We start from the raw sequence: 21,676 nt of genomic DNA, 5'->3' as shown, positions 1-21,676 counted from the left end.
TATAAAAAAATGACTTATACAAATATGGAATGAACACGTGTGAGAGATTTATTACCCTTTAAGGAGGAAACGAGTGTTTGGCAAAGCTGGTGTGCAGAGCATTTTGAGAAGCTGGGTATTTGTAAGCATTCTGAGAAAAGAATGCTAGAAGAAGGTTGTGATACTAGATACAAAACTGGAAATGGAGTTTTCTTCTCTATGAGATAGAAACCTACAGGTTAATAGGTAACTTCAGTGTCTGGGCTCTAATGGAATAATATACATCAAATTAAACACGGTCCATTCCCCGAGATTAGGGATTAGCAAGCTTTTTCTGCAAAGGCCCAGGCGTGCAAGTTTTGGTCAAAATTACTATTGTAGCACAAAAGCAGCCACAGACGATGAGTAAACAAATGGACGTGGCTGAGTCCAATAAAACTTTATGTACAAAGCAGGTGGCTTGGGGGCTGGCCCGGTGGCACAGCAGTTAAATTCACACGTTCTGCTTTGGTGGCCTGGGGTTCGCCAGTTTGATCCCGGGTGTGGACATGGCACCATTTGGCAAGCCATGCTGTGGCAGGCGTCCCACATATAAAGCAGAGGAAGATGGGCACGGATGTGAGCTCAGGGCCAGTCTTCCTCAGCAAAAAGAGGAGGATTGGCAGCAGATGTTAGCTCAGGGCTAATCTTCCTCAAAACAAACAAACAAACAAACAAGAAAACAGGTGGCGGGCTTGGTTTGGTCCGCAAGCCCTCACATTTTACGATCTCTGCCCCAGTTAATGAAATAACCCTTGGCCAGGCCTGTTCAACAATGCTCCAGTATGACATTGATAGATTATGCCACACTCCCCCCCTTCACCTTATTTCCAAGGTTGGATAATGGTTCTTGACACCCACATTCTAGCAGCCCCTTTCACAGCAGTGCCAGGCAGGTCCATCTCTCTTAGGAGATGAGAATGGTCCCTTGACCTCCCCTTTGGGCACATCTGCATTGAGCTGCTGAAGATTCTTTGGAGGGCTGACAACTTCTGGAGCCCAGGCTTTCATGTCGGTCTGGGAATCAAAGGGCGAGTGAGTGAAGCCCCTGCTGGGTAAGAATCCTCTCCCCACTCTGTCCCTAGCCCAGTTAAGGGTGACCAGCCTCATCACCTCCAGGCCACAGTAATCCTGGCAATCTTTGGCCCAAGCTTTTCCAGGATGACCCAGAAGGGTGGGGGTTACAACCTCGGGGCATCTTTACCCTCCCTGCCTCCTATTCCTTATCAGTTAGAGACCCCCACCCACTTGGCCTGCAGAGTCAGGGTTCTGTGTGGGCCTCCAGCAAATGACATTGCCTCTCCCCAGCGCCCGAGGCTCAAGTAGGAAATGGCCTTTGCCAGGAAGTGGTGGTGGAAGCTCCAAATTTCCTTGGGGGCTCCTCGGCTGCTGCCCAGCCCTAGAGGAACAGTTGGAAAGCTGTTAGGGCTCCAGTCGCTAATCTGAGACCCCAGCCCCTGTTGCTTCACAGAGCTCAGGTAGGGCCTTATACTAAGCTATAGCCTGCAAAATAGCAACAAATCAAAACAGGGACTGATACACTTATCCCTCGCAGCGCCTCTCTCACACCTGTGTACACCTGCCTCCTCACCCAACTGTCCTCCTAACAAGAAGCTCAGTAGGCCACAAGCCCACTTGGCAAGCCAGTGACAAGCCAGCCGGGGGTCTTGTAGCAGTCTGCCTGGGCAGGAGGCTTATCCATCCACAACTGTCTGGCCGGCCCCCCCCCCGCCGGCCACACCTGCCTACTCCCTCATGGCTCCGTTCTCCATTCAGGGGCCTCTTGCTACGTATTCCAGGGCACACTTCCAAAGAGGGATCAAGGGTCCTGGGGAGCAGAGAGAGGCACAGCTCATGGTTCAGGCTTAGCCTGGACGAGTATGTCTCAGGACGAAAAGAGCATCCTTCAGCGCTCCAAGCATGCGCCAAAGCGCGCCCAGATGCGAACCCCCGAGAGGAACTTCCGGACTCACGCATGCGCAGAGCCACCAGCCCCCCTACCCCGGTCCCTCCCTCGGGCGTTTCCCGCGCCTGCGCAAGATCCTCCAGTCCGATAGAGGGCAGTGAGCCGGTCCTCACGCGGGTTTGGCACCGCCGGCGTAACCCGGAAGCAGTCGCTAACCCGGAAGAGGTTGTGTTTTAGGGCTTTGGAGGCCGCGGTGGCGGCAGCTGCTACTTTGGAGGTGGTTGCGGAGCTACGATGAACGCCCCTCCCGCCTTTGAGTCGTTCCTGCTCTTCGAGGGCGAGAAGAAGTAAGTGGAGCGGGCCGGGGTGGGGAGGGTCGGGCCGAGGGCCGGTCGCAGATTTTGGGGCTTCTCCTGCCGGTCCCCTGCCGGGGGGAATGAAGCAGCTTTGGCTTGAGCGTCCGCTCGGCCGAGTCTGCCAAACGTAAGATGACAGCAAGAACAAAACTGTAATTTAACCACATCCCAAAATGAACCTCACGAATATTTATAGGAATATAAAAATATCCAGCACTAACAAGATTAAAGTCACAATTCCTTGCATATAAAAAAATTACCAAGCACAGCCCTGCGAGATGGTGGTGAGTCTCCCCATTTTGCAGATGAGGACACTGAGGCTCAGAGAGGTTAAGTAACTCCCCCGGGCACACAGGAAGTGGCGGGTCTGCATTCGAACCCAGACTGGCTCCAAAGTCTTTTTGCTCTGGAATCTGGCAGCCTCCTCGCTCGTCTTCCTGCCCGCCGCCTTTGTCCTCCGTGCTGCAGCCAGGGTGGCGGTTCCTAGACTCGTATCCGATCTTCATTCTCTTGCGTAGAACCTTCAGTGACCCCTCACTGCCTGCGGGGTGAAGGAGAGTGTAGTCTCGGGGTCGGACAGCCTGGGCTTGGCTCCTGGATCTCCCGCTTAAGGACTCTCTGTCTTTGGGCAAGTGACTCAGTCTGCCTGAGGCCCACTTTCCTCATCTGGAAAATGGGCTTATTACTGCATTGAACCACAGGGTTTTCTCTAAGGGGAGATTAAATGAGGTAGTTTATGTCACGCGCTTAGTCCAGGGCTCAGCACGTAGAAGACCCTCTTAAAGGTTGGGCTTTCCTTCTCTGAACAGCCTGGCCTGCAGACTCTGTGGTCTAGCCCTTGCCAGCCACTTCAGTCTCCCTGAGAGCAGCGGTTCTCAACTGGGGACCATTTTGCCCCTAAGGGGCTTTTGGCAATGCCTGCAAACATTTTTGGTTGTCATGGGTGGGGGGGTGCTACTGGCATCTAGTGGGTAGGGCCAGGAGTGCTGCTAATATCCTACAACGTACAAGACAGCCCCCTACAAAGAACTATCTGGCCTAAAATGTCAGTGGTGCCAAGGTTGAGAAAGTTTGCTTCAGGAAAAAGGAGCCATCCAGAGTGGGCAAGGGTCCCCCAGGATGAGGGCGTGGCTGGGGTCAGGATGGAGACACCCTGCCGCTCTGAGTCAGGGGTCTTTATGGGATGAAGAGATTGGGAGAGGCTTCCAGGAGGACGTGGGACTTGAGTCTGCCGTGAACGGCAGGGTTTAGACTCAGGGGAGGAGGGGAGCCCCTGCCCCCCATCTGTTGCCTCTCCTCTTCCTAGGATCACCATTAACAAGGACACCAAGGTGCCCAATGCCTGTCTGTTCACCATCAACAAAGAAGACCACACCCTGGGAAACATCATTAAATCGTAAGTTCCAGGTCCAAGGTTCCCGGGCTGCGTTTTGTGGGGCTTTCTGAGGCAAAGCGCAAGTTCCAGAAGATTTTCTTGACTGTGTTTTTGTGCTAATGAGCGTGGAGAAGCAGTCAGGGTTAGCTCCCACCCACCAGCCCGTTTGTGACATGACCCCGGTGACACCTGGCGTTCCCGATGTGTGTGGCAGAGATTGGAACTGAGTAGAGTAGGAGGTGGGAGAGGGCTCTGTGGTCATCCGGTGCCCCTGCTGGGTACCTGACATTGGTTGGTGAGTATTTATTTACACCTGTGAAGTCCTGGCCAGGGAGGTGGTCATGACGTGAGTGCCGCTCTGGCCCGGAGACTTGTCATTCTGCTGAAAATGCCATCAGTGAGGCCTGGCTCGCCCCGGTCTGCGTGCCGAGGCCGTGAGCAGGAGCTGCCCGGTCTCCTGGTATAGGTAGGGGGCAGGGTTGCCCATCTTCTGTTCGGATGCCTCCCGCCCTCAGCCAAACCAGTGGTGCACCTGGGCTCTTCTGGGGCCCCGCTGCTCCACTCCTATGTGAGCCCAGTGTCCCCACTTGTGCTGGGGCGCTGCCTCTTGGTGCTCACACTTGACTGAGCTGCTCTGGAGAACAGCTGTGCTTGCCCAGGGCACAGCACACAATGTGCACTTCACGTCCCACAGCCTTGCAGAACGGTCCCCACGTGTGTGGACGGCAGCTGCCAGCCCATGTTGCCCAAAGGACTTCCACTTCCATTTCACTAACTGCTGGGAGCCGGGCCTTCTCCCCTGCTGCCTCTCCTTGCTGTGCCAGATGCTCTCTGGGGGCTGGGATGGGGCATTTGTGTTCTAGTTTACTGAATACTGACTGGAGTTTTACTGCCTAGGAAGATGTTTTTGGGGGCGTTGGCCCCAGTGCACTTGCTTACAGGCCTCAACCCACCAAGAAGCTCCCTTGGTTAGAAGGCCTGGTAAGCCCCAGGGACACTGGGCTCAGCCTCCTTCCCACTGCCCATCCCTGTGTCTCAGACAGCTGCTGAAGGACCCACAGGTGCTGTTTGCTGGCTACAAAGTCCCCCACCCCTTGGAGCACAAGATAATCATCCGCGTGCAGACCACACCAGACTACAGCCCCCAGGAGGCCTTCACCAATGCCATCACAGACCTCATCAGCGAGCTCTCCCTGCTGGAGGAGCGATTCCGGGTGAGGAACCAGATGCGCAGGCTCTATGGCCAGAGCCGCAGTGTTCTCACGCTCATGCCTAGGATGACCCCTGGGTGGTTTCCTGATTCATTTGGGGGTGTACAGAGGTGATGACAGAGCAGGGACCTCCACCACAGCCTTCAGGCAGCACAGACTAAGGGGTTATGGAGTTGAGCCCCGGGGCCTGCTGTCTGCACCCACGGGTGGGACCTTACCTAGCGCTCCAGGGTCTGCTTGTGAGCTCTTCGTGGTCCCAGTGGGAGCAAGGGGTGCAGTGCCCCATGGGGATGCTCCTCCAAGTCTCTTGTCTGTGGTGCTGGCTGCTCTGTGGTTTGTAAGGCCTGGGTGCTTCTAGGGCATTTGTCTGGCTAGGGGGCAGCTCATCCTAGGGTGGGGTCCCAGGAAGGGCCAAATGGTATGGTCACACCTGTTCCTGCAGGGACCTCAAAGTCTAGACTGGATTTAGAGGGATCCATCCTGTCAGATTTCCACATCTAAGTCAGATGCTCACCAGGAGGCGCCTCTGCCCCACTGCCTCCCACCAGGCAGCAGGACATGTGCTGCACACAAATAATGGGTTGGGTAGGGCTGGCTCAGAGGGTCCCTGGGGCTCTCGGCCTCCCTGCTCCCTGGAGCTGCTCAGGCCCGGTTTGCAGCCTCTGTTCAGTTCATGGCCGCGTTCTGGAGCAGGGCCAGAATTCCTGTCGGACCTCCGTCGGGGATGCTGGGCTTGTGTTCCCCATGCCCTCACCCTGGTCGTTCCAGCTAAGTGTGCTGTCTTCTTCCTCCCCCAGGTGGCCATCAAAGACAAGCAAGAAGGGATCGAATAGTGGGCTGGAAGGAGTCTCGCTTGGCCAGTTCCTATCCTGCACTGGGCCTTCTCCCGGCGCCAGGTGGAGAGCAGCTCCTCCCAGCTGTGGGCCTCCTTGTAGAAACCCCAGTGAGCCCCTCACCCCCGACACCCACGTGTCCTGTACATAGATTGTTTTATCTTCCTAATAAAGTGTGGCAGGGAAAAGACCCGGATGAGGCCTGAAGCAGGGGGGACTTCACAGCAAATGGATTGTCACTCTGGGTGGAGGTAGATGACCTGTTTCAAAGCCACTCTGCTTCAGAGTGAATTGGCCCAAAGACTCAGGTTTCTGTCAGAGGGTGGTAGGAACAAGCTCATTCTGGACAACTGGGAACCCGGGAGGAGGTGGTCTTGAGCAGAAGGGGACGGAAAACCCGTGGACTTCCGTGAGTCTCTGCTCTGGAAGCCTCAGCTGCCAGCTCTGCCTGTCACTCAAAGTAGGAGGAGCAGACGGGCCCACAAACGGCTCGCCACAGGCTTCTCTACCCCAGTAGAGTTTAATAAAAATAGTCAACTGTGAAAAGCTCCCTGTCATTAGCAAAAGCTGAATAAGTTAAGTTGTGTCCATGGGCCTCTGCGTAGAGGCAGGAGCTTGTGCTCAAGGCTAGTGTTTCCTCCAGATGGCCACGATGTTGGAGTCCGTCAGAGCGGTGAGGTAGGTAAAGGTGGGGTTGGCCACCACTGTGTTCACCATGGTCTTCGTCACCGCCTGCCCGAGGGCCCGGGGCTGGGGCCACTTAAGGATCTGGTGGGAGGAGAGGGGGCTGGGCTCCGGCTTCCTAGACACCGGGCCCTTGTCCTGCACCAGGCCCCGGCAGGGCGGTGGGAGTGAGCTGTGCATACCTGCGTGGGCGCCTGCGGGGCTGCCAGTGGCAGAGGCTGCTGCGTTAGGATGCGCTTGATGTCGTAGACCCACACGTTGCCCTCCTCGTCCCCACAGAGCACAATCCCTTCATCTGCCAGGACACAGAGAGTGGAATCTCAGGTGGGGCAGGGGGTGGGCAGAGCTCCAAAAGGTGGCAGGTGGGACGGTGCGGGTGGGCTCACCAGGACAGGCGCTGAGTGAGAAGTAAGCCAACTCAGTGTGGGACCACTGCAGCCGAGCCAGGACCACTACTGCCACCGTGGACTGGCTTCCTCGGCCCAGCCACGTCTGGCTCCAGCTCCATAGGCAGATGGTACCCAGGCCATTCCCCTTGGAGGCTGTGCGGGGAGAATAGAGAACTGTGCCTGGGGGGGGCCCCCTCTCCAGTCACTTCCTGTCCCACAGTGGGGACCCCTCTGAAGCCTTCAAACCTAAACCCCAGGCCAGGGAGAAGTGACCCATGAAGGCCTTACCAGGGCCCATGTGGGTCCCAGGAGGCCAGGCTGTTCTGAGTCAGGCCCACTCACCCACGACATCGTCATTCACAAACGCCAGCCCGTCCACTCGCCGTCGAGATGCCTCGGAGCCCTCGAAGACAAACTCCACGTCACACACCCTGGGGCGGCAGAAGACGCTGGTGGGCTACTCCTTACACATTTTGTAAAAGCTGCTCATCCACTCAAGTGGCTGCCAGGGACCTACTCTGGGCTCTGCCCTGTGCGAAGGTCAACAGATGCAACCAGAGAGACCCCTTCCGGGCCTTGGAGGGGTTCCGCTCTGCCCTGGAGGTGGGAGCCAGCACCTCAGGCTACTGAGTCCCAGGTGCTGGGAACTCAGAAGCATGAGGGGCTGCTGCTTCCAGGATGGGAGTGGGCTGTGTGGCCAGGAAAGGTTCTGGAAAGAGGCAGTGTCTCTGGGACTGAGTGACAGATGAGCAGGAGTTCGCCAAGCAGCTGAGCACTGGGGACCGGAGGGGAGATTTGGAGCCTGAGGACAGTGGGAGTAGCTGCTGAATGTTTCCAAGCTGAGACTGTGTGTGGGGTCACACTGCTTGGAGAGGCCATGCAGCAGCAGCCTGGAGTCCTGAGAGGCCACCTGGAGCCAGAAAGGCAACCAAGTAGCAACCATGAGAAGCAGATGCATCTGAGATGCGGGAGGAAGGCCACACACAGGGCTGGGGACCAGGCAGAGGTGGGTGGGCAGGGAGGGGGCAGGCCCAGGGCCACCCCCAACACATGGCTGGACAACAGCCACAGCCTGTGTGGAGACCTGCCCTCCTTCCCTCCCAAGCAGCTACGTCACCAGCCTACCCTGGCCCAGGTAACCCTGCCACCTCATCTTGTGCCATTTCCTCCAATTTTCCAAGCTGTGGCCAGACTTCCATGGCCAGTCTTTGGTGGTCAGCCAGCTCTCCCCGCCACCGGCCCTTGGCACATGCTGTTCCCTCTGTGTGAGCACGTTCCCTTCCCTCTGCCTGCCTGATGCCCTTGCAGGGGACACTGGGAGCCTGAGAACCCATCCGTCTACCACCGGTCCTTCTGCAGAGGCCCACTGGCCTCCCTGTCCCCCTCTCAGACCGACACCTGATTCTCTTTCCTTTGTAGCTTTGTGGGGTTTGAAGTGGCCACCTTTGTTTAAGGCCTGTCTCCCTGACTAGGCTGTGGGCCCCACGAGGGCAGGGACCCTATGCCAAGCCATCTCAGGCCTTCTGGGTGGTACAGATGGGCCACAGGCCTCACCCTGGCCTTCCCAGGGCCTCATCCTTGTCTAGACACATCTCTCTTGTCCTCCATTAGTCCTGGGATGCAAGTTGCTGTCCCCACTTTACAGATGAGAAAATTATGCTAGGACAGAGAAAGGTCACTCTGCTGGGGGGTGGCAGGACCTGGGGTTGGTGAAGCCCCAGGTTGAAGGGGAGGTGATCACAGCCCAGTCCCCAGCCCAACACCAGGGAAGGAATGGGTCACTTGGGCGTTTCCTCGAGAGACTAGGAGGAGGTGGGATGGGGCATGTGGTTTGGGCACCACCCCTGGCAGGTGTGCCTGGGGTCGGACATCTGGACTGGCAGCCACCTGGCTCAGAGGCTTGGCTTTCAAGGCATCCCCGCCTGGCCTCACCTCCTCTTCTGAGGCTGGTCCAGCCGCACATCCCAGCAGCAGCAGCCACCCTCACAGCCAGCCAGCAGGTAGGCATCTGGGCAGGAGGCCACTGGGCAGAGACGCAGGGGGATGGAGGTGGTATCGAGCGTGAGCAGCTGGCTGCCGGCACATGAGAGAGACAGCATGAGCCCATGGACCCAGGGGTCTGCTCACCCTAGCAGCCATTCCCTCCCCCCAGCCCTCCCCCCAAGCATCACCTGGCCTGGAATTCATAATCGTGGTTGGGCACCCCAATGTCCCAGAGGATGATCCGCTTGTCATAGGAGGCCGCTGAAGAGGCGATGGGAAGAGGACAGGTGGCCCTGAGGAGGCCCTGCTCCCTCCTGCAGGCTATATCCCAGGCTGAGACCATGGTCCCAAGGCCAACCCTCCAAGGCCAGGAGGAAGGGCCATGGCTGAGAGACAGAGAACTCAAGGACCTACAGTCCCTGTCCCGCTCTAACCTAATGCACCCCACGCCAGGCAGCCATCTTTTGGAGGCCTCTGCTCACACAACACCCTTGTTGGGCTCACCACACCTGAGGGCCAGGGGTATCACCCAGGTCAGACAGAGTGGCTCAGCTTGCTGGAAAGCTCCAAGGCCACAGAGCAGGAGGAAAAGTAGGGTCCGAAGCCCAGTCAGTTGTCCGTGAAGCCACGTTGGTCCCACCACAGACAGAGCCGATCTCGCAGCCCAGTGTAAGGCCCACCAGCCACATGAGCTCCCACCATCCCAGGGAGCACTGAGGCATTGGGCTGCAGGACGGGGGTGCTGGGGAGCCCCGGGGGGATGGGGAGAGGGTCTTACTGAAGAGGTGGGTCTCGTGGGTGGGGCTGAAGCAGAGGGTGGCGATGGCCTTCTTGTGGGCCCGGATGACCCCGCAGCAGAAGCCGGCACGCACGTGCAGCAGCCGGACCAGCCCCCGCAGGCCTGCAGCCGCCAGCACGCTCCAGCGCTTCTTGTGGCCTGCCTGAGTGACCACCATCAGGGCTGTCCAGGCCACGGAGAAGAACTCCTTAGGGGGAGAGGGGGCATGGTCACCAAGGGGCAGAGCTGCGTGTGTGCACAGGCATGCAGGATAGGCTGGGAAACTGAGGCCCAGCAGCAAAGAAAAGGTCACCTGGTGCATAGGAGGCCGAGCCTGGACCCCCAAGACAACACTCCCGCCCCCAGGAGTCAAGGCTCTGCCTGCCACCCTGCAGGAGCAGGCCCTGGCACTCACCTCGCCTGGCGCCTTGTACTTGTGCAATACGATGCCCGTCTGGCAGTCTATCACACACACAGCCTCCCCGCCACACGTGGCCACAGTCTGGGATGTGGCCCCTACATGCCCTGTTTTGAGGGGTCAGCCTAGTAAAAACATTGTCTGTAAAGTTCCCGTCTGCAGCTCCCTCTTCCTGGCCTTGACAATACTTTTAAGCTCTCTGTTCCTCCAGATTCCCCATCCACGCAGGCGGCCCCCTCCAGGCGGCATTCCTAGGTTCCCTTCTTGTTCCCTCTGGCCCCCGCCCTGTCCCTGCCTGCCCACCATGCATGTACCCTCCTCCCAAGCCGGCTCGAAGGCGCAGGCCCAGAGCTGCGTCTCCAGGTCCCGAGGGCTGTTGTTCTTGCTGTGGCATTGTAGGAAGTGCAGGGGCTCCAGCTTCGGGGCAGGCTGTGGGGGAAGAGTGGGGTCATGGCAGCCCCAGCCCTAGCTCCCCACCACATGCTCCCTGCCACCTTGCTAGGTTACCTGGCTGTCATCAGAGCCCACGGGGCTGCCCTCCACCGGGGCGGTGCACACCCGCTTGTTGGGAGAGAGGTTGAGTGGGACATCATCCGGCCGTTTCAAGGCACCTGGCTTGGCCTGTGGAGGGGGCAGGGGGCCAGGGGCGGGCTGAGGGCCTGGTGACCATGAGCTCATCCGTCCAGGCTTTCCTCCTCCCCATCACAGGCTGGACTGCACCCTCCATGGTGTGGGAGACAAGGGCTGGTCCAGGGTCAGAGGGAACTAGCATGGGCATCAGAGACTGTCTCCTGGCTCATTTCCTGGGCCCCCTCTTCCCTGCAGCCTCCCTAGGCAGGAAGGGCAAGGCAGGCCCTAGGAGCCCGGGGAGCTGCATGGAACCACACTCACCCTGGGCTCCTGGGCAGCTGTGGCTTTTGAGGGCCTCTCCGGCCTGTCTGCCTCATGTACCTGAATCCCACCAGAGGCCACCAGTTCCTCAGAGATCATCCGCACCTGGATGGGGCCAGGCCATCAGGGAGCTGAGCATAGTCCTGGGGGCCCCCAGCCCCTCCCCAGATGCCTGGACAGCGGGAGCTTGTGCTTCCCAAGGCAGGAAAGGCCCTTTCCAGCCCATAGGGCTGCCTTCCCTGACCCGCCTTGGTCCCCACTGCCCCTCATGGCCAGAGACCTCCAGGGCAGCTCAGGGCACGGAAGCCAGCAAGGAGCTGGGAGAAATGATCCCCAGCACAGTGGGGTGAGGACATACCCGCCACTGGGTGAACTCGCTGAGGGACTCGGGCCCATAGCGGACATCCCTGATGGCAGACCTCACAAAGTCCTCCTGGGCCTTCTCCGCCTCCTCCTCTGGGCTCAGGGTAGCCATGAACTTCTCCCAGTGAGCTGTGACCTGGCACCAGGCACCAGATTCAGGCCCAGCCCACCCCAGCTCTCCCGGACCCTTCATGGCACCTCTGCCTCCAACCTCACGGGCACGGCTGTCTCCACCTCCCTGCCTCCTGCAAACCACAGCCTTCTCAGCTGCAGGCTGAACAAGCCTAAGCAACACACACGAGTACCAGCCCCAGGAGGAGGGGCTGGCCCAGGGTAAAGGCACTGTGACGGCGTCTCAGCCTCCCCTGCGGGGCCCCGGCCTGCACACGGGAGGGCACAACCTCCAAGCACGAGAGGCCAAACACCACAGCCAGGCTCAGAGCGGCACATCAGGCCAGGGGCTAAGGGGTGAAGAGCCTCTGTTACCCCCAAGAGACCTCCAAATGTGCACTTCTGTCACCCCATCCCCAAGGTCCCCGACTCCTCCCAAGGCCCAGACCCCTCCCAGCTCCCTCACCCTGCTGGTCAGCTCCCGGTTCAGGCTCTCCACCTGAGAGGAAGTGGAGGAAGCATCCTTGCCATTGACCTTACGGAGCTTGGGCAGGAGAAACGAGACTTTCAGGTTGTCACTGACCTGGGGGATGAAGAAGGAGTGGCTTGGGGGTGCCTAGCCCCAGGCTCAGGCGCTGCTGAGCCCAAGCCCAACAGAGTGCTGGCCCTGGGCATGGGGCTGGGGGTCCCCCACGTACTGTCAGGAAGGGGTTGCCCTCTAGGCTGAGCTCCTCGAGCTGTGGGAACTGGCACAAGGTAGTGACGTCCCCCAGCTGGTTGTTGGCGCAGCGGAGGATGCGCAGGTGGGACAGGCCCAGGTTGGCAGGCAGCGTCTCCAGTTGGTTGTTGGAGAGGTCCAGCTCTTGCAGCTGTGTCAGGCGGCTCAGGAGCTTGGGATCCAAGTGCTCAGAGAGCAGCTTCAGCCCTGACAGGCTGGGGTGAGATGAGGGGCAGACCAGGAGGGCTCAGGGGCAGGCGGGCCTCCTCGCCCCGCCTCTGGCAGCCCAGGGGCCTCCGAAGGCGTTTTCACCTGGCCTCTCTTGCGCATGCACAGCCTCTCCCCAACATCCCGCTTTTTTTTAATCTTAGAACTCGGGCAGCATGGCCCGCTCAGGATGCTTTTCCTGACTCTCTGGGGGCGCTCCTCTGTAATTGTCGCAACAGGTTGCTCAGTACTCTTTCTGCAAGACTCCCCAGCAGCCCGGGCCTTCTTCAGGGGAAAGGCCACTTGGAGCCAGCTCGGCCCATCTCGTAACGAGAGGACGGCGTTTGGCCCCAGCGATTAGGAGAGTTCGCCGAACCGAGAGGGCCGTTACGGGGCCGGGCAGGGAGTCGGCAAGGGTCCCCGCCCTTCTTCCCGCCCGCCCGGCGACCACAGCCCGGGAGGCGGGCTGTGTGGCCTCGGCGCCGCGGACCCCCAGTCATCCCCGGCCCGCCTCTTACTCCAGGCTCCGGATCTTGCCCAGCCGGTCGCTCTTGGGTCGCCCCCGCTGCATCAGCAGCCGCGCTGAGAGGGGGCCCATGGCGAGGAGGCGCGGCCCGCGCGGGCCCGATCGGCGGCACCAGCGGCGGCCGAGCCCGCTTCTCCCGTCGGTGGCGCCGCGCGAGCCCAGGAGGTGGCGCCGCGCGAGCCTGGTGGCAGAGACGACCGGAAGGAAGCAGCCCGCGGACCTCGTGCCCTGCGGACCTCGCGCCCTTGCGCGCGGACTACAACTCCCAGCGGCCCCCCGGCCCGCGGCTCCGCGCCTGCGCCTTGCGCGCCAGGACGCGGCGATGGCGGCTGCGGCAGTGGCAGCCCCCGAGGTCCTTCGGGAATGCGGCTGCAAGGGCATCCGGACCTGTCTGATCTGCGAGCGGCAGCGCGGAGGGGACCCACCCTGGCAGCACCCACCGCAGGTGAGGTCTGGGAGAGGAGCCGCGCCCGCGGCTCCGCTCTTCATATGGGGAAACTGAGGCCCAGGTTGGCCATGAAGACGGGCCCCAGATCGAACGGTGTCAGGGGCCCTCGCGGTGGGGCGTTGCGGGGAGAGGAGGTGAGGGCTTTGAGGAGGAGGCTTGGAGTCGGGAAGGGGCTGGGACGCGGGTGCAGTCCGACCACAGCGCGCCTCTGGGGCTGCGGGGGAGTCTGACAGCAAACCTTCACATCGCCCCCTGTATCTGGGGCTTGGAGCTTCACGGGCCCGCGGGGACACGACACGGAACGAGAAGAGGGTCCGAAAACCAGGGCAGAGGGCCCCAGAAGGCCTTGGACGGAAATGGGCAAGGAGGAAATTAATGCAATTAATTAACCAAAAAGGACTCAGAGCCTTTGAGCTGCGCAAGGACGTTCCAGCGGGGGGACTGCTTGGGCAAAGGCCTGGGGGAGGTGCGTGTGCTCAGACGGCGTGATGCTTCCGGTGAGGGGGTGATACTGTCGCTGGGGCCTGGCAAGGCTGCACTGGTCCTGAGGCTGTGGAGAGCTCCTGAGGGTTTTAAAGGAAGTTACAAGTGAATTTGGGAAAGATCGTGGGAGGGGTGGGGCGGACAGGAAGGTGTGGAGGCTGGGAAGCCAGACAAGAAACTGTGGCAGTGTTCCTGGTAAGAGCTTGGAAGGTCCTGTGGGATCAGTTTAGCAGTTCCTCAGAAAATTACGAGTAGAATTACCTACGGTCCAGCCCTTCCACTTCTGGGTAGATACCCGAAAGATACTGACAGCGGGGTCTGGAAGAGATATTTGCAAACCCATGTCCATAGCAGCACTATGCCAACAGCTAAAAGGTGGAAGCAACTCTAGTGTCCATTGACAGACGAATGGATAAACAGAATGTGCTACTTTACCACAATTAAAAACTTTAAATAGCAGTTAAGTTCACGGGTTCGGATCCTGGGTGTACATGGCACTGATCATCAAGCCATGCTGGGCAGCATCCTATATACAAAATAGAGGAAGATTGGTACAGATGTTAGCTCAGGGCCAATCTTCTTCATCCCCCCCCCCCAAAAAAAAGCCAAAAGTCTGAACAGTGCCGTGACTATGGGTGCGGAGACACAGGCTCTGTGGGGGTAGCACCTTCCCAACCTGATGGCTGGGGGACAAGTGAAATGTCCAGTGTGTCCCGTGTGAGGTGCCAGGAGAGAGAACATGGTGGTTCAGGATGGGGTGGGGTGGTAGCAATGCCTATGGAACATAAAGGGGAGGAAGCAGAATTCACTGGGCAGGGAGGACCCCAGACTGCCTGTAGATCTGACAGTCACAGCCAACCCAGCCGGAAGCTCCCGAGCAAAGACTGCCCATTAGGGAGTCCCGTGTTGGACAGAACCACTGGCAGGGGCTTCCCAGGACGAGGATGGCCCCCCTCGAAACCTGAGGCAGGTCCTGAAGGCCCTGTGGCAGGAGGTCGTTAGGCTGGCACTCCTCGAGGAGGACTGGCAAATTCTGATCTTTCTCGAAGGGAAATTGAGGCAGCGCCTGTGGCTGCCACAGCATAGGGCAGGGCCCAGAAACGTCCCCGCCTCGGCTGGAAAGGGCTTCTCCCCTCCAGCCTCCCAGCGTGTGCCGCTCCCTCCCTGGGCAGCCCCGGGGCCTCAGCTTTAGGGGTAGCATATTTCTCCAACTCCTGGTCTAGGCAGAATGCTTTCACACACTTTAATCCTCAGAGGCTGGAAGGACAGAAGATGCCCCACAGCCACAGCCACTGCCAGGGGGCAACAGTGTGGAATCTGAGGCTGCTTCCTGGCTGTGCAGCCTCGGGCTAGTTCCTTAACTTTGCTGAGCCTCATCTGTAAATTGGAGAGTGAAACATGATCATGCAGATGCTCTTCCTTGTTATGAGGAAAGTGAAAAAGGAGAGGGCTTAGGGCCCTTCCCAGGAGGTTCTGCCTCCTTCTGGACTCCAGCTGCCTTCCAAAGTGGCTTTGGGGGAGGATGACCCATCCGGCAGGGGCTGCTCGCGAGGGGCCTCAGGGGCACCCGTGTGCTGAGGCAGGGCTCCAGTGGCTCCAGGACCCCTTCTTTCTTGTGCAGAAAACACACCGTTTCATTTACTACTCTGACACTGGCTGGGCCGTGGGGGCCGAGGAGTCTGACTTCGAAGGCTGGGCCTTCCCCTTCCCGGGTGTGACGGTGATAGAGGACTTCGTGACCCGGGAGGAGGAGGCCGAGATGGTGCAGCTCATGGACCGGGAGCCCTGGAAGCCCTCACAGTCTGGACGGAGGAAGCAGGTAGGCGGGCCCAGAGCTGGGAGGACGGTCGCCCCGCTGGGCCCCTCCAGACTCCTTGTCCGGAGCCTCTTTGCTCACCTCCCTCTCAGTGCTCTCCTCCTCAGCCACACCCCTCGGCCCCCAGGGCCATCGAGGGGCAAGCCCCCTGACCTCAGGGCACGGTGGGCAGGGCTGCTGAGTGGTGTGCGTTGGCAAGGGGGATCTAAAGCAGACAGCTGCTCAGCTCTTTCCGCGCCTTTCTCTAGCTGGCCTGGTGCTGGTGACTGTCACGGTCATGGTCGGGGTAAGGATCGAGGAGGGTTTCTTGAAGGCTACCAGGTGCCTTCCTGTCTGAAATTCTCTCCCCATCACTGTCGTCTCCTCGCACCTGTTCTGCTGATCGGGCCTCCACATCCTGCACTTTCCCTGTGTCGGGGGTCACAGCTCCCTTCTCCCTCTGTTCCTGGGCTCCGGCGATCCTCCACTCCCCAAGGACCTCGAGCCAGCCATCAGGCTGCCTTTCTCTTTGCCTCCCCGGCCCGTCAGCTTTCCTCACCAACTTCCATACCATGACCAGTTACACTGTCTCTTCCATTTGTTGTACTCTTTGCCCTCACCCACAGCCCTGGTTGAGTCCAGCCCCACCCCGCCCCTGGGCACCCACTTGAGGCTTGCTGGCGGGGCTCCCCAGCTCTGCTCTCTACCTCGAGCTGGGCCTTTCCTGCTCCGGCAGACACACCGCCCTCACCCCGGCTCGTTCACTCTGCTGCTCTCCTTCCACACCTTCTCTTTTCACTCCCCACTCCGCTGATGACCGGGCCTCCCTGAGAACACAGCTGCCTGTGCTGTGCCGACACTGTTCCTCTTACCTGAGCCCCTGGCCAGCTGTGGCTGGATGCTGTCCCCTCCTGCTCGGAAGACACTGTCCAGCGTTGTTCCCCTCTCTCTCCTCGAGATCAGATTTGCCTCAGCTGGGTCTTTTCCACCAGCCTACCGGTGAGCTCCATCTCACTTGTCTCTGCAGCAGAACTTCGCAAGAGCTGTTGGATCTCTTCAATTCCTCTCCTCCCTTAACCCTCTCAAAACCCGCGTCCACTGCTGACCTCCATGCCCTAAACCCAGCCCATCCGCAGGCTCGGTCCTTGGGGCTCTTCTCTCCCTTCTGTGGACGCTCCTTGGCTGCTCTGCGCGAGGCTGCGCACGCTGTTGGCGTATTCGGGACACCCATGTTCGTACCTCCCACCCAGGCTTCTCTCTTGGTCACACCCTGCACCGGGCTCTGGCTCTTTGCCCCTAGCTGCAGCCCCTCAGTGTCCCCATCTCAGCCAGCTCCATCTTCCACCTGCTCAGGCCGGAAGCCATGGGTCTTTCCAGATTTCTCTCTGTCTCTCCTTGGTAGTTCCTGTCAGCTCTTTCTTCCTTCAAACATACCCCGAATCTGAGAACACCCCCCTATCGCCACCCCCAGGTGCAGGAGCTTCCCGCAGCAGCCCTCGCCCTTTGCGGTCAGCTTCAGTAGAGAGAAAAGTGACCCTGCTGATGTCCTGTCCAGTCGAGTCACCGCTCTGTCACAGAGCCTGCAGAGCCTCCCCTCTCAGCCCAAAGGCAGAGTCCTTACAGGGCCCTGGAAGGCCCTGCACTGGCCGCCAGCCCACCCTTCGTGTCTACTTCTGCTCTCAGCGTGTCGCCTAGGGCAGTCACCCAGCCTCCTCAGTGTTCCTTAAATACTCGGGCTTTGCTCCTCTACGCCCTGCACTCCATCTCAGGCTTCTGCCTGCTGCCACAAGGGGTGGCCTGCAGGAGCTGCCTCGCCCCGGCACTCTGCGACCTGCAGAGCCTGGAGGGGCCAGGACATTTCCACTGGGCGGAGCCCCCCTCCACAGGAGGGGCACCCGAGGGGGCAGGAGTCTGCGGATAAACGCTCCTCTCTTTCATCGCTCAGCCTACAAATCTGAGTTGTGTTCCAGAAGGCTCCTCTCTGATGTGTTTTTGTTTTTTAGAAAGCGGCTACCTGCCATGAAATCGACCCACTTCAAGGGCACAATTCAGTGGTTTGATTTTTAGTATATTCACCATATTGTGCAACCATCACCACTACCTAGTTCCAGAACATTTTCATCACCCCAAAGGTGGTGATAATCCATTGGCAGTCACTCCCCACTCCTCTGTTCCCCAGCAGCCACTGATCCGCCTTCTGTCGCTGTGGACTTGCCTGTCCTGGACGTTTCACATAAACGCGAGTATATAAGACGTGACCCTTGCGTCTGGTGTCTTTCAGTTAGCGTGACGTCTTCAGGGCTCATCACTTTGGCGCTGCATCAGGGCCTCACTGCTTTCTTGGGCCAAGCGATGTTCCACTGTGCAGAAGTACGTCGTTCATCCATTCATCCGTTGGTGGACACTTGGGTTGTTTCCACTTTTTGGCTGTTGTGAATAGTGCTGCTGTGAACGTTCATGTGCAAGTTTCTGTGTAGACGCCTGTTTCCAGTTCCTTTGGGTGTGTAGCTAGGAGTGGAACTCTGGGTCATGTGCTCTCTTCGCCCTCGTGGTTCTGAAGCCCAGTTGTGCCCAGCGCTGACCGGCAATGCTGCTGCCTTGGGTTGGCCTTCTCGCCCTCGCTGCTCATCCTTCCCAGATCCTTACTCCTTTGCATCACGTCCTGGAACAGGCCGCCTGCCCACGGGCCTTGTCTCGGCTCTGCTTTCTGCGGTACCTGGGCTAGGACATCCCCTCGACACTTCCTCTCCCCCTTCCCTGCTTTATTTTTCTCCTTAGCATTTACTGCTATCTGCTGTTGGCCGTTTATTTACACCTCCTTGGTGTTGGCCTCTTCCTGCTAGAATGTCAGATCCACGAAGTCAGGAATTTTTGCTTGTCTTGGTTGCTGTCATTGAATTCTTCCTACCTGGTCTGTGATCCTGTTTCTGTAAACTCACACGTTTCTCCACTTCTTTCTTGTCCTCGTCCTTCAGGACTATGGCCCCAAAGTCAACTTTCGGAAGCAGAAGCTAAAGACCGCTGGCTTCAGAGGCCTCCCCAGCTTCAGCCGGGAGGTGGTGCGGAGGATGGGCCTCTACCCCATCCTGGAGGACTTCCGGCCTGTGGAGCAGTGCAACCTGGACTACTGCCCGGAGCGTGGCTCGGCCATTGACCCCCACCTGGACGACGCCTGGCTGTGGGGGGAGCGGCTGGTGAGCCTCAACCTCCTGTCCCCCACCGTGCTGTCCATGTCCCGGGAGGCGCCCGGCAGCCTACTGCTCTGCTTGGCCCCGTCGGGCTTCCCAGAGGCCTTGGTGGAAGGTGTGATGGCCCCCAGCAGGTCCGTCCTGTGCCAGGAGGTGGAGGTGGCCGTGCCCTTGCCCTGCCGCTCTCTGCTCGTGCTCACGGGAGCCGCGCGCCACCAGTGGAAGCACGCCATCCACCGGCGACACATCCAGGCCCGCCGCGTGTGCGCCACCTTCAGGGAGCTGTCGGCCGAGTTCTGTCCTGGCGGGAAGCAGCAAGAACTGGGGCAGGAGCTCCTGCAAATCTCTCTCTCCTTCCAAGGGAGGCCCATGTGAGCCGCCTGCCAGGGACAGGAGCTGGCGCAGGGTGTGGCCGGGGCCACCGGCGCCAGAGTTGACCACGTGCCAGGGCTGAGGGGAAGCCCGGCACTGGGGCCTTTCTTCCCAGCTCACTGGGTTTAGAGAGGAGACTGCACGACCCCCTGAGGCCACGGCAGTGGGAACCCTGCCCGGGCACTGGTTTTGATGGGTCTCTCAGGTCAGTCCCCTTTGACCTGCACCATGGCCACTTGTTCGAGTTATTTAATTTGTCACATTTTGAGGGCAGTGGCATAATTTGAGCTTAAAAATCGTTGGCACCACTTAAACCATTCTCTCCTTTATCTGCCTCTAACACGGTTTTCCGACGTCCCACCTGTGGTCCTGTCATTTGGGTAGCGTGTTGGATTGGAGAACGGAACTGGCAGATGATCTGAGGTTTTTATTGTTTCAGACTTCAGGGCGGGTGAGAGCTTCTGAGTCAGGCTCTGCTTGGTTGTGCCTGACCCTGGGGGTGCGAGATCCATGAGGACAGGGAACTCTCTCCTGAGAGTCGGGTACCCCCCCGCCCCCACAATACTGTTAAAAAGTGGGGGGGGGGGGAACATCTCTTCAGCTCCCAGGACAGCACAAAGTGCTTCACTTTCTGGATGGGTGGCTGTCCTGATGCACCTGCGGCCAGGTGGGGAGCAGGTCGTGGAGGCTGAGGGCGGTGGCGTGGGCCCTGGCTTGCATGGCCAGTCCTCTTTCCTGCTGCTTCTATGACAAAGTACACTCGGCTCACTGGCCACATGCTGGGAGCCAAACTCTGGGGAGCAGGGCCCCATCACAGCCCAGAAAGCTTCACGTCAGCACTGGTCTTCACAGTCACTCTGGAATTTTTTGAGAGCTGTCAGGGTAGGGGAGCCGCTGACCACTGTGCGCTATCTGCAGAGTGGCATCGCGGCTGCCAGGCCACTGGCTTGGGCTGGGGAACCCTGCACAGACCCAGTGGAGAGGCTGCTTGGGCTTCTAGTGGCTGAGGGAGCCCAGCTGCCAGTGCGGGGGTGCTGGGCTCCCAGCCACCTTGACTGCCGCTCCCTGGGTCAGCTTGCTCGGAGCAGGAGGGCTGAGGACAGCTTCCTCCCAGGTACTGTGACCTCCCTGCAAGCCCTCTAGCTCCGGCTCCAGGTCCCATTCGGATGCAAGGCTGGGTGGAGCTCCAGCGATCCTGCTGCATCTGCGCAGCCAAGCAGGCTGCGGGCTGCCTGCTCCACTGGGGCCAGCGGGGAGCCTCTGCCCTCACAGGCTGGGCCTTGGAGCAGCCCGCTCTGCTGCGTGGAGCCTGCAAGATGCTCTGCTGACAGAGGGCTCTGGGGGGAACGCTGCACACCCAGACCCATTGGGGAGAGGCCTGTTAAGGCTAGGGGAGCCACTCGGCAAAGCCCGTTACCCCTGGAATCACCCAGTGCTTGTGAGGGCTTGACAGTGGGCCCTTCAAAACCATGCAGAACACAGCACAGGACGTGCTCCCTGCCGTGATGGTCAGTATGGCCCTGCAGGGGACACCGCGGGATGTGCTCCATCACGTCACAGTCAATGTTGTGACCTGGAAGCTACTACATGAAGACCATCAGGCACGTGTGCCCACTGTCTCACTCGAGCATCCGCTGCTCAGGCCACCCACTGAGGTGGCTGGGGTGCTTCAGCCACTGCCCTTGACGGGTCTGAGGGGCTGCCCCCAGGAGCCACAGCCTGAGGGGTACGCGGTCTAACCCTGTATTTCAGGTGGCCATTCCTGCATTCAGCACGCTTTCCCTAAGTGCCAGGCGGATGCAGTGCTGACTGTCTGCCTGTTCCAAGGCTCTTGCAGTGACAGACTAGAAGGCACAGGCCCCCGGGGACATGCTCACATGGAAGTTCCCTCTTCCAGAGTCACAGGGAGCTCAGCTGACACGCCTCAGCCTGCCCTGCTGTAGAAAAATGTTGAGGAAACTCAGGCCGTTTATTTGTTGGGCGGGCGGGGGGGGGGGGGGGGGAGGGGGTAGCGGTGAGGCACAGGCTGCTCCTCATGGGGCGGAAGGGCTGAGCTCCGTCCAGGGAGACTCCTGCGCAGACTCGTGTAGAACCTGCCTGCACCGTCCCCAGCGATGCGTGGGGACCCACAGACATCAGGGGCTAGGAGGGTTCTGCGGGTTCTAAATGGGCTAGCAGGAGTCTCTGGCCTCGCTCCTGTCCCACCTTGCCCACTGGGGCCCACCCAGGGCTCTGTGCACCCTACCTCGCAGCCTTCCGGAAGCAGCCAAGTCAAGATTGACGCTTCTCTGAGCAGCGGCTGGGCGGTACGTGGTCCTGGCCAGGGCAGGCTGCTGAGCGCACTGGGGAAATGGTCCGTGGAGTGGGCTTGCCGGCCACGGCTCTGTAGCGAGCCCAGATCTTCGGGTTCCTGAGCCCTGGGGAGTCCTCCTGGGCTGCAGAGGCGGTCTGCCCCCTGGATGGGCAGAACCTGTCCATACAGTGGTGCCGGCTGCTTTGCACACCTGATTCCTAGGAGCCTCTGGGTTGAAGTGCCAGGAAGTTAAAAATAATAAAGGACAGAAATTCTTCCCTAGAAGGGGGCCTCTACCTCAGTGGGTGAATGACTGTCACAAAACAGAAT

At 59.5% G+C, this 21,676-nt stretch overlaps 3 protein-coding genes across 8 annotated transcripts; 2 read left to right on the top strand and 1 right to left on the bottom strand.

Moving 5' to 3' along the window:
- Positions 1–2,147: 2,147 nt before the first annotated feature.
- Positions 2,148–5,889, top strand: POLR2J (RNA polymerase II subunit J). The gene is made up of 4 exons (XM_046666970.1): positions 2,148–2,271; positions 3,587–3,676; positions 4,695–4,869; positions 5,664–5,889. Exons 1-4 carry the CDS (start codon positions 2,219–2,221, stop codon positions 5,697–5,699), a joined length of 354 nt encoding a protein of 117 aa, XP_046522926.1. The 5' UTR covers positions 2,148–2,218; the 3' UTR covers positions 5,700–5,889.
- A 140-nt stretch (positions 5,890–6,029) lies between these two features.
- Positions 6,030–13,206, bottom strand: LRWD1 (leucine rich repeats and WD repeat domain containing 1). 6 transcript variants are annotated; one of them, XM_046666964.1, is made up of 15 exons: positions 12,760–13,206; positions 12,015–12,249; positions 11,783–11,899; positions 11,201–11,341; positions 10,843–10,947; positions 10,459–10,572; positions 10,266–10,380; positions 9,949–10,058; positions 9,534–9,741; positions 8,944–9,076; positions 8,705–8,845; positions 7,115–7,203; positions 6,770–6,925; positions 6,566–6,678; positions 6,030–6,467 (listed from the first exon to the last, which is right to left on the bottom strand). In XM_046666964.1, the coding sequence occupies exons 1-15, from the start codon at positions 13,146–13,148 to the stop codon at positions 6,327–6,329; spliced, it is 2,307 nt and encodes a 768-aa protein (XP_046522920.1). In that variant the 5' UTR covers positions 13,149–13,206; the 3' UTR covers positions 6,030–6,326. The 6 variants fall into 6 exon arrangements, with proteins under 6 accessions (XP_046522920.1, XP_046522921.1, XP_046522922.1 ...); XM_046666965.1 differs by having other exon boundaries at positions 8,944–9,016; XM_046666966.1 differs by lacking the exon at positions 11,201–11,341.
- Positions 13,207–13,283: 77 nt separating this feature from the next.
- On the top strand, positions 13,284–19,056 carry ALKBH4 (alkB homolog 4, lysine demethylase). The gene is made up of 6 exons (XM_046667749.1): positions 13,284–13,349; positions 15,320–15,517; positions 15,642–15,678; positions 15,763–15,835; positions 16,965–17,001; positions 18,469–19,056. Exons 1-6 carry the CDS (start codon positions 13,284–13,286, stop codon positions 19,054–19,056), a joined length of 999 nt encoding a protein of 332 aa, XP_046523705.1.
- Positions 19,057–21,676: the final 2,620 nt, after the last annotated feature.

This window comes from Equus quagga, chromosome 7, assembly GCF_021613505.1.
Source record: "Equus quagga isolate Etosha38 chromosome 7, UCLA_HA_Equagga_1.0, whole genome shotgun sequence".
In the NCBI taxonomy this organism is placed as follows: Eukaryota; Metazoa; Chordata; class Mammalia; order Perissodactyla; family Equidae; genus Equus; species Equus quagga.
Note: the sequence above shows the minus strand (reverse complement) of the source record. Positions and strands in the feature narration are given on the sequence as shown.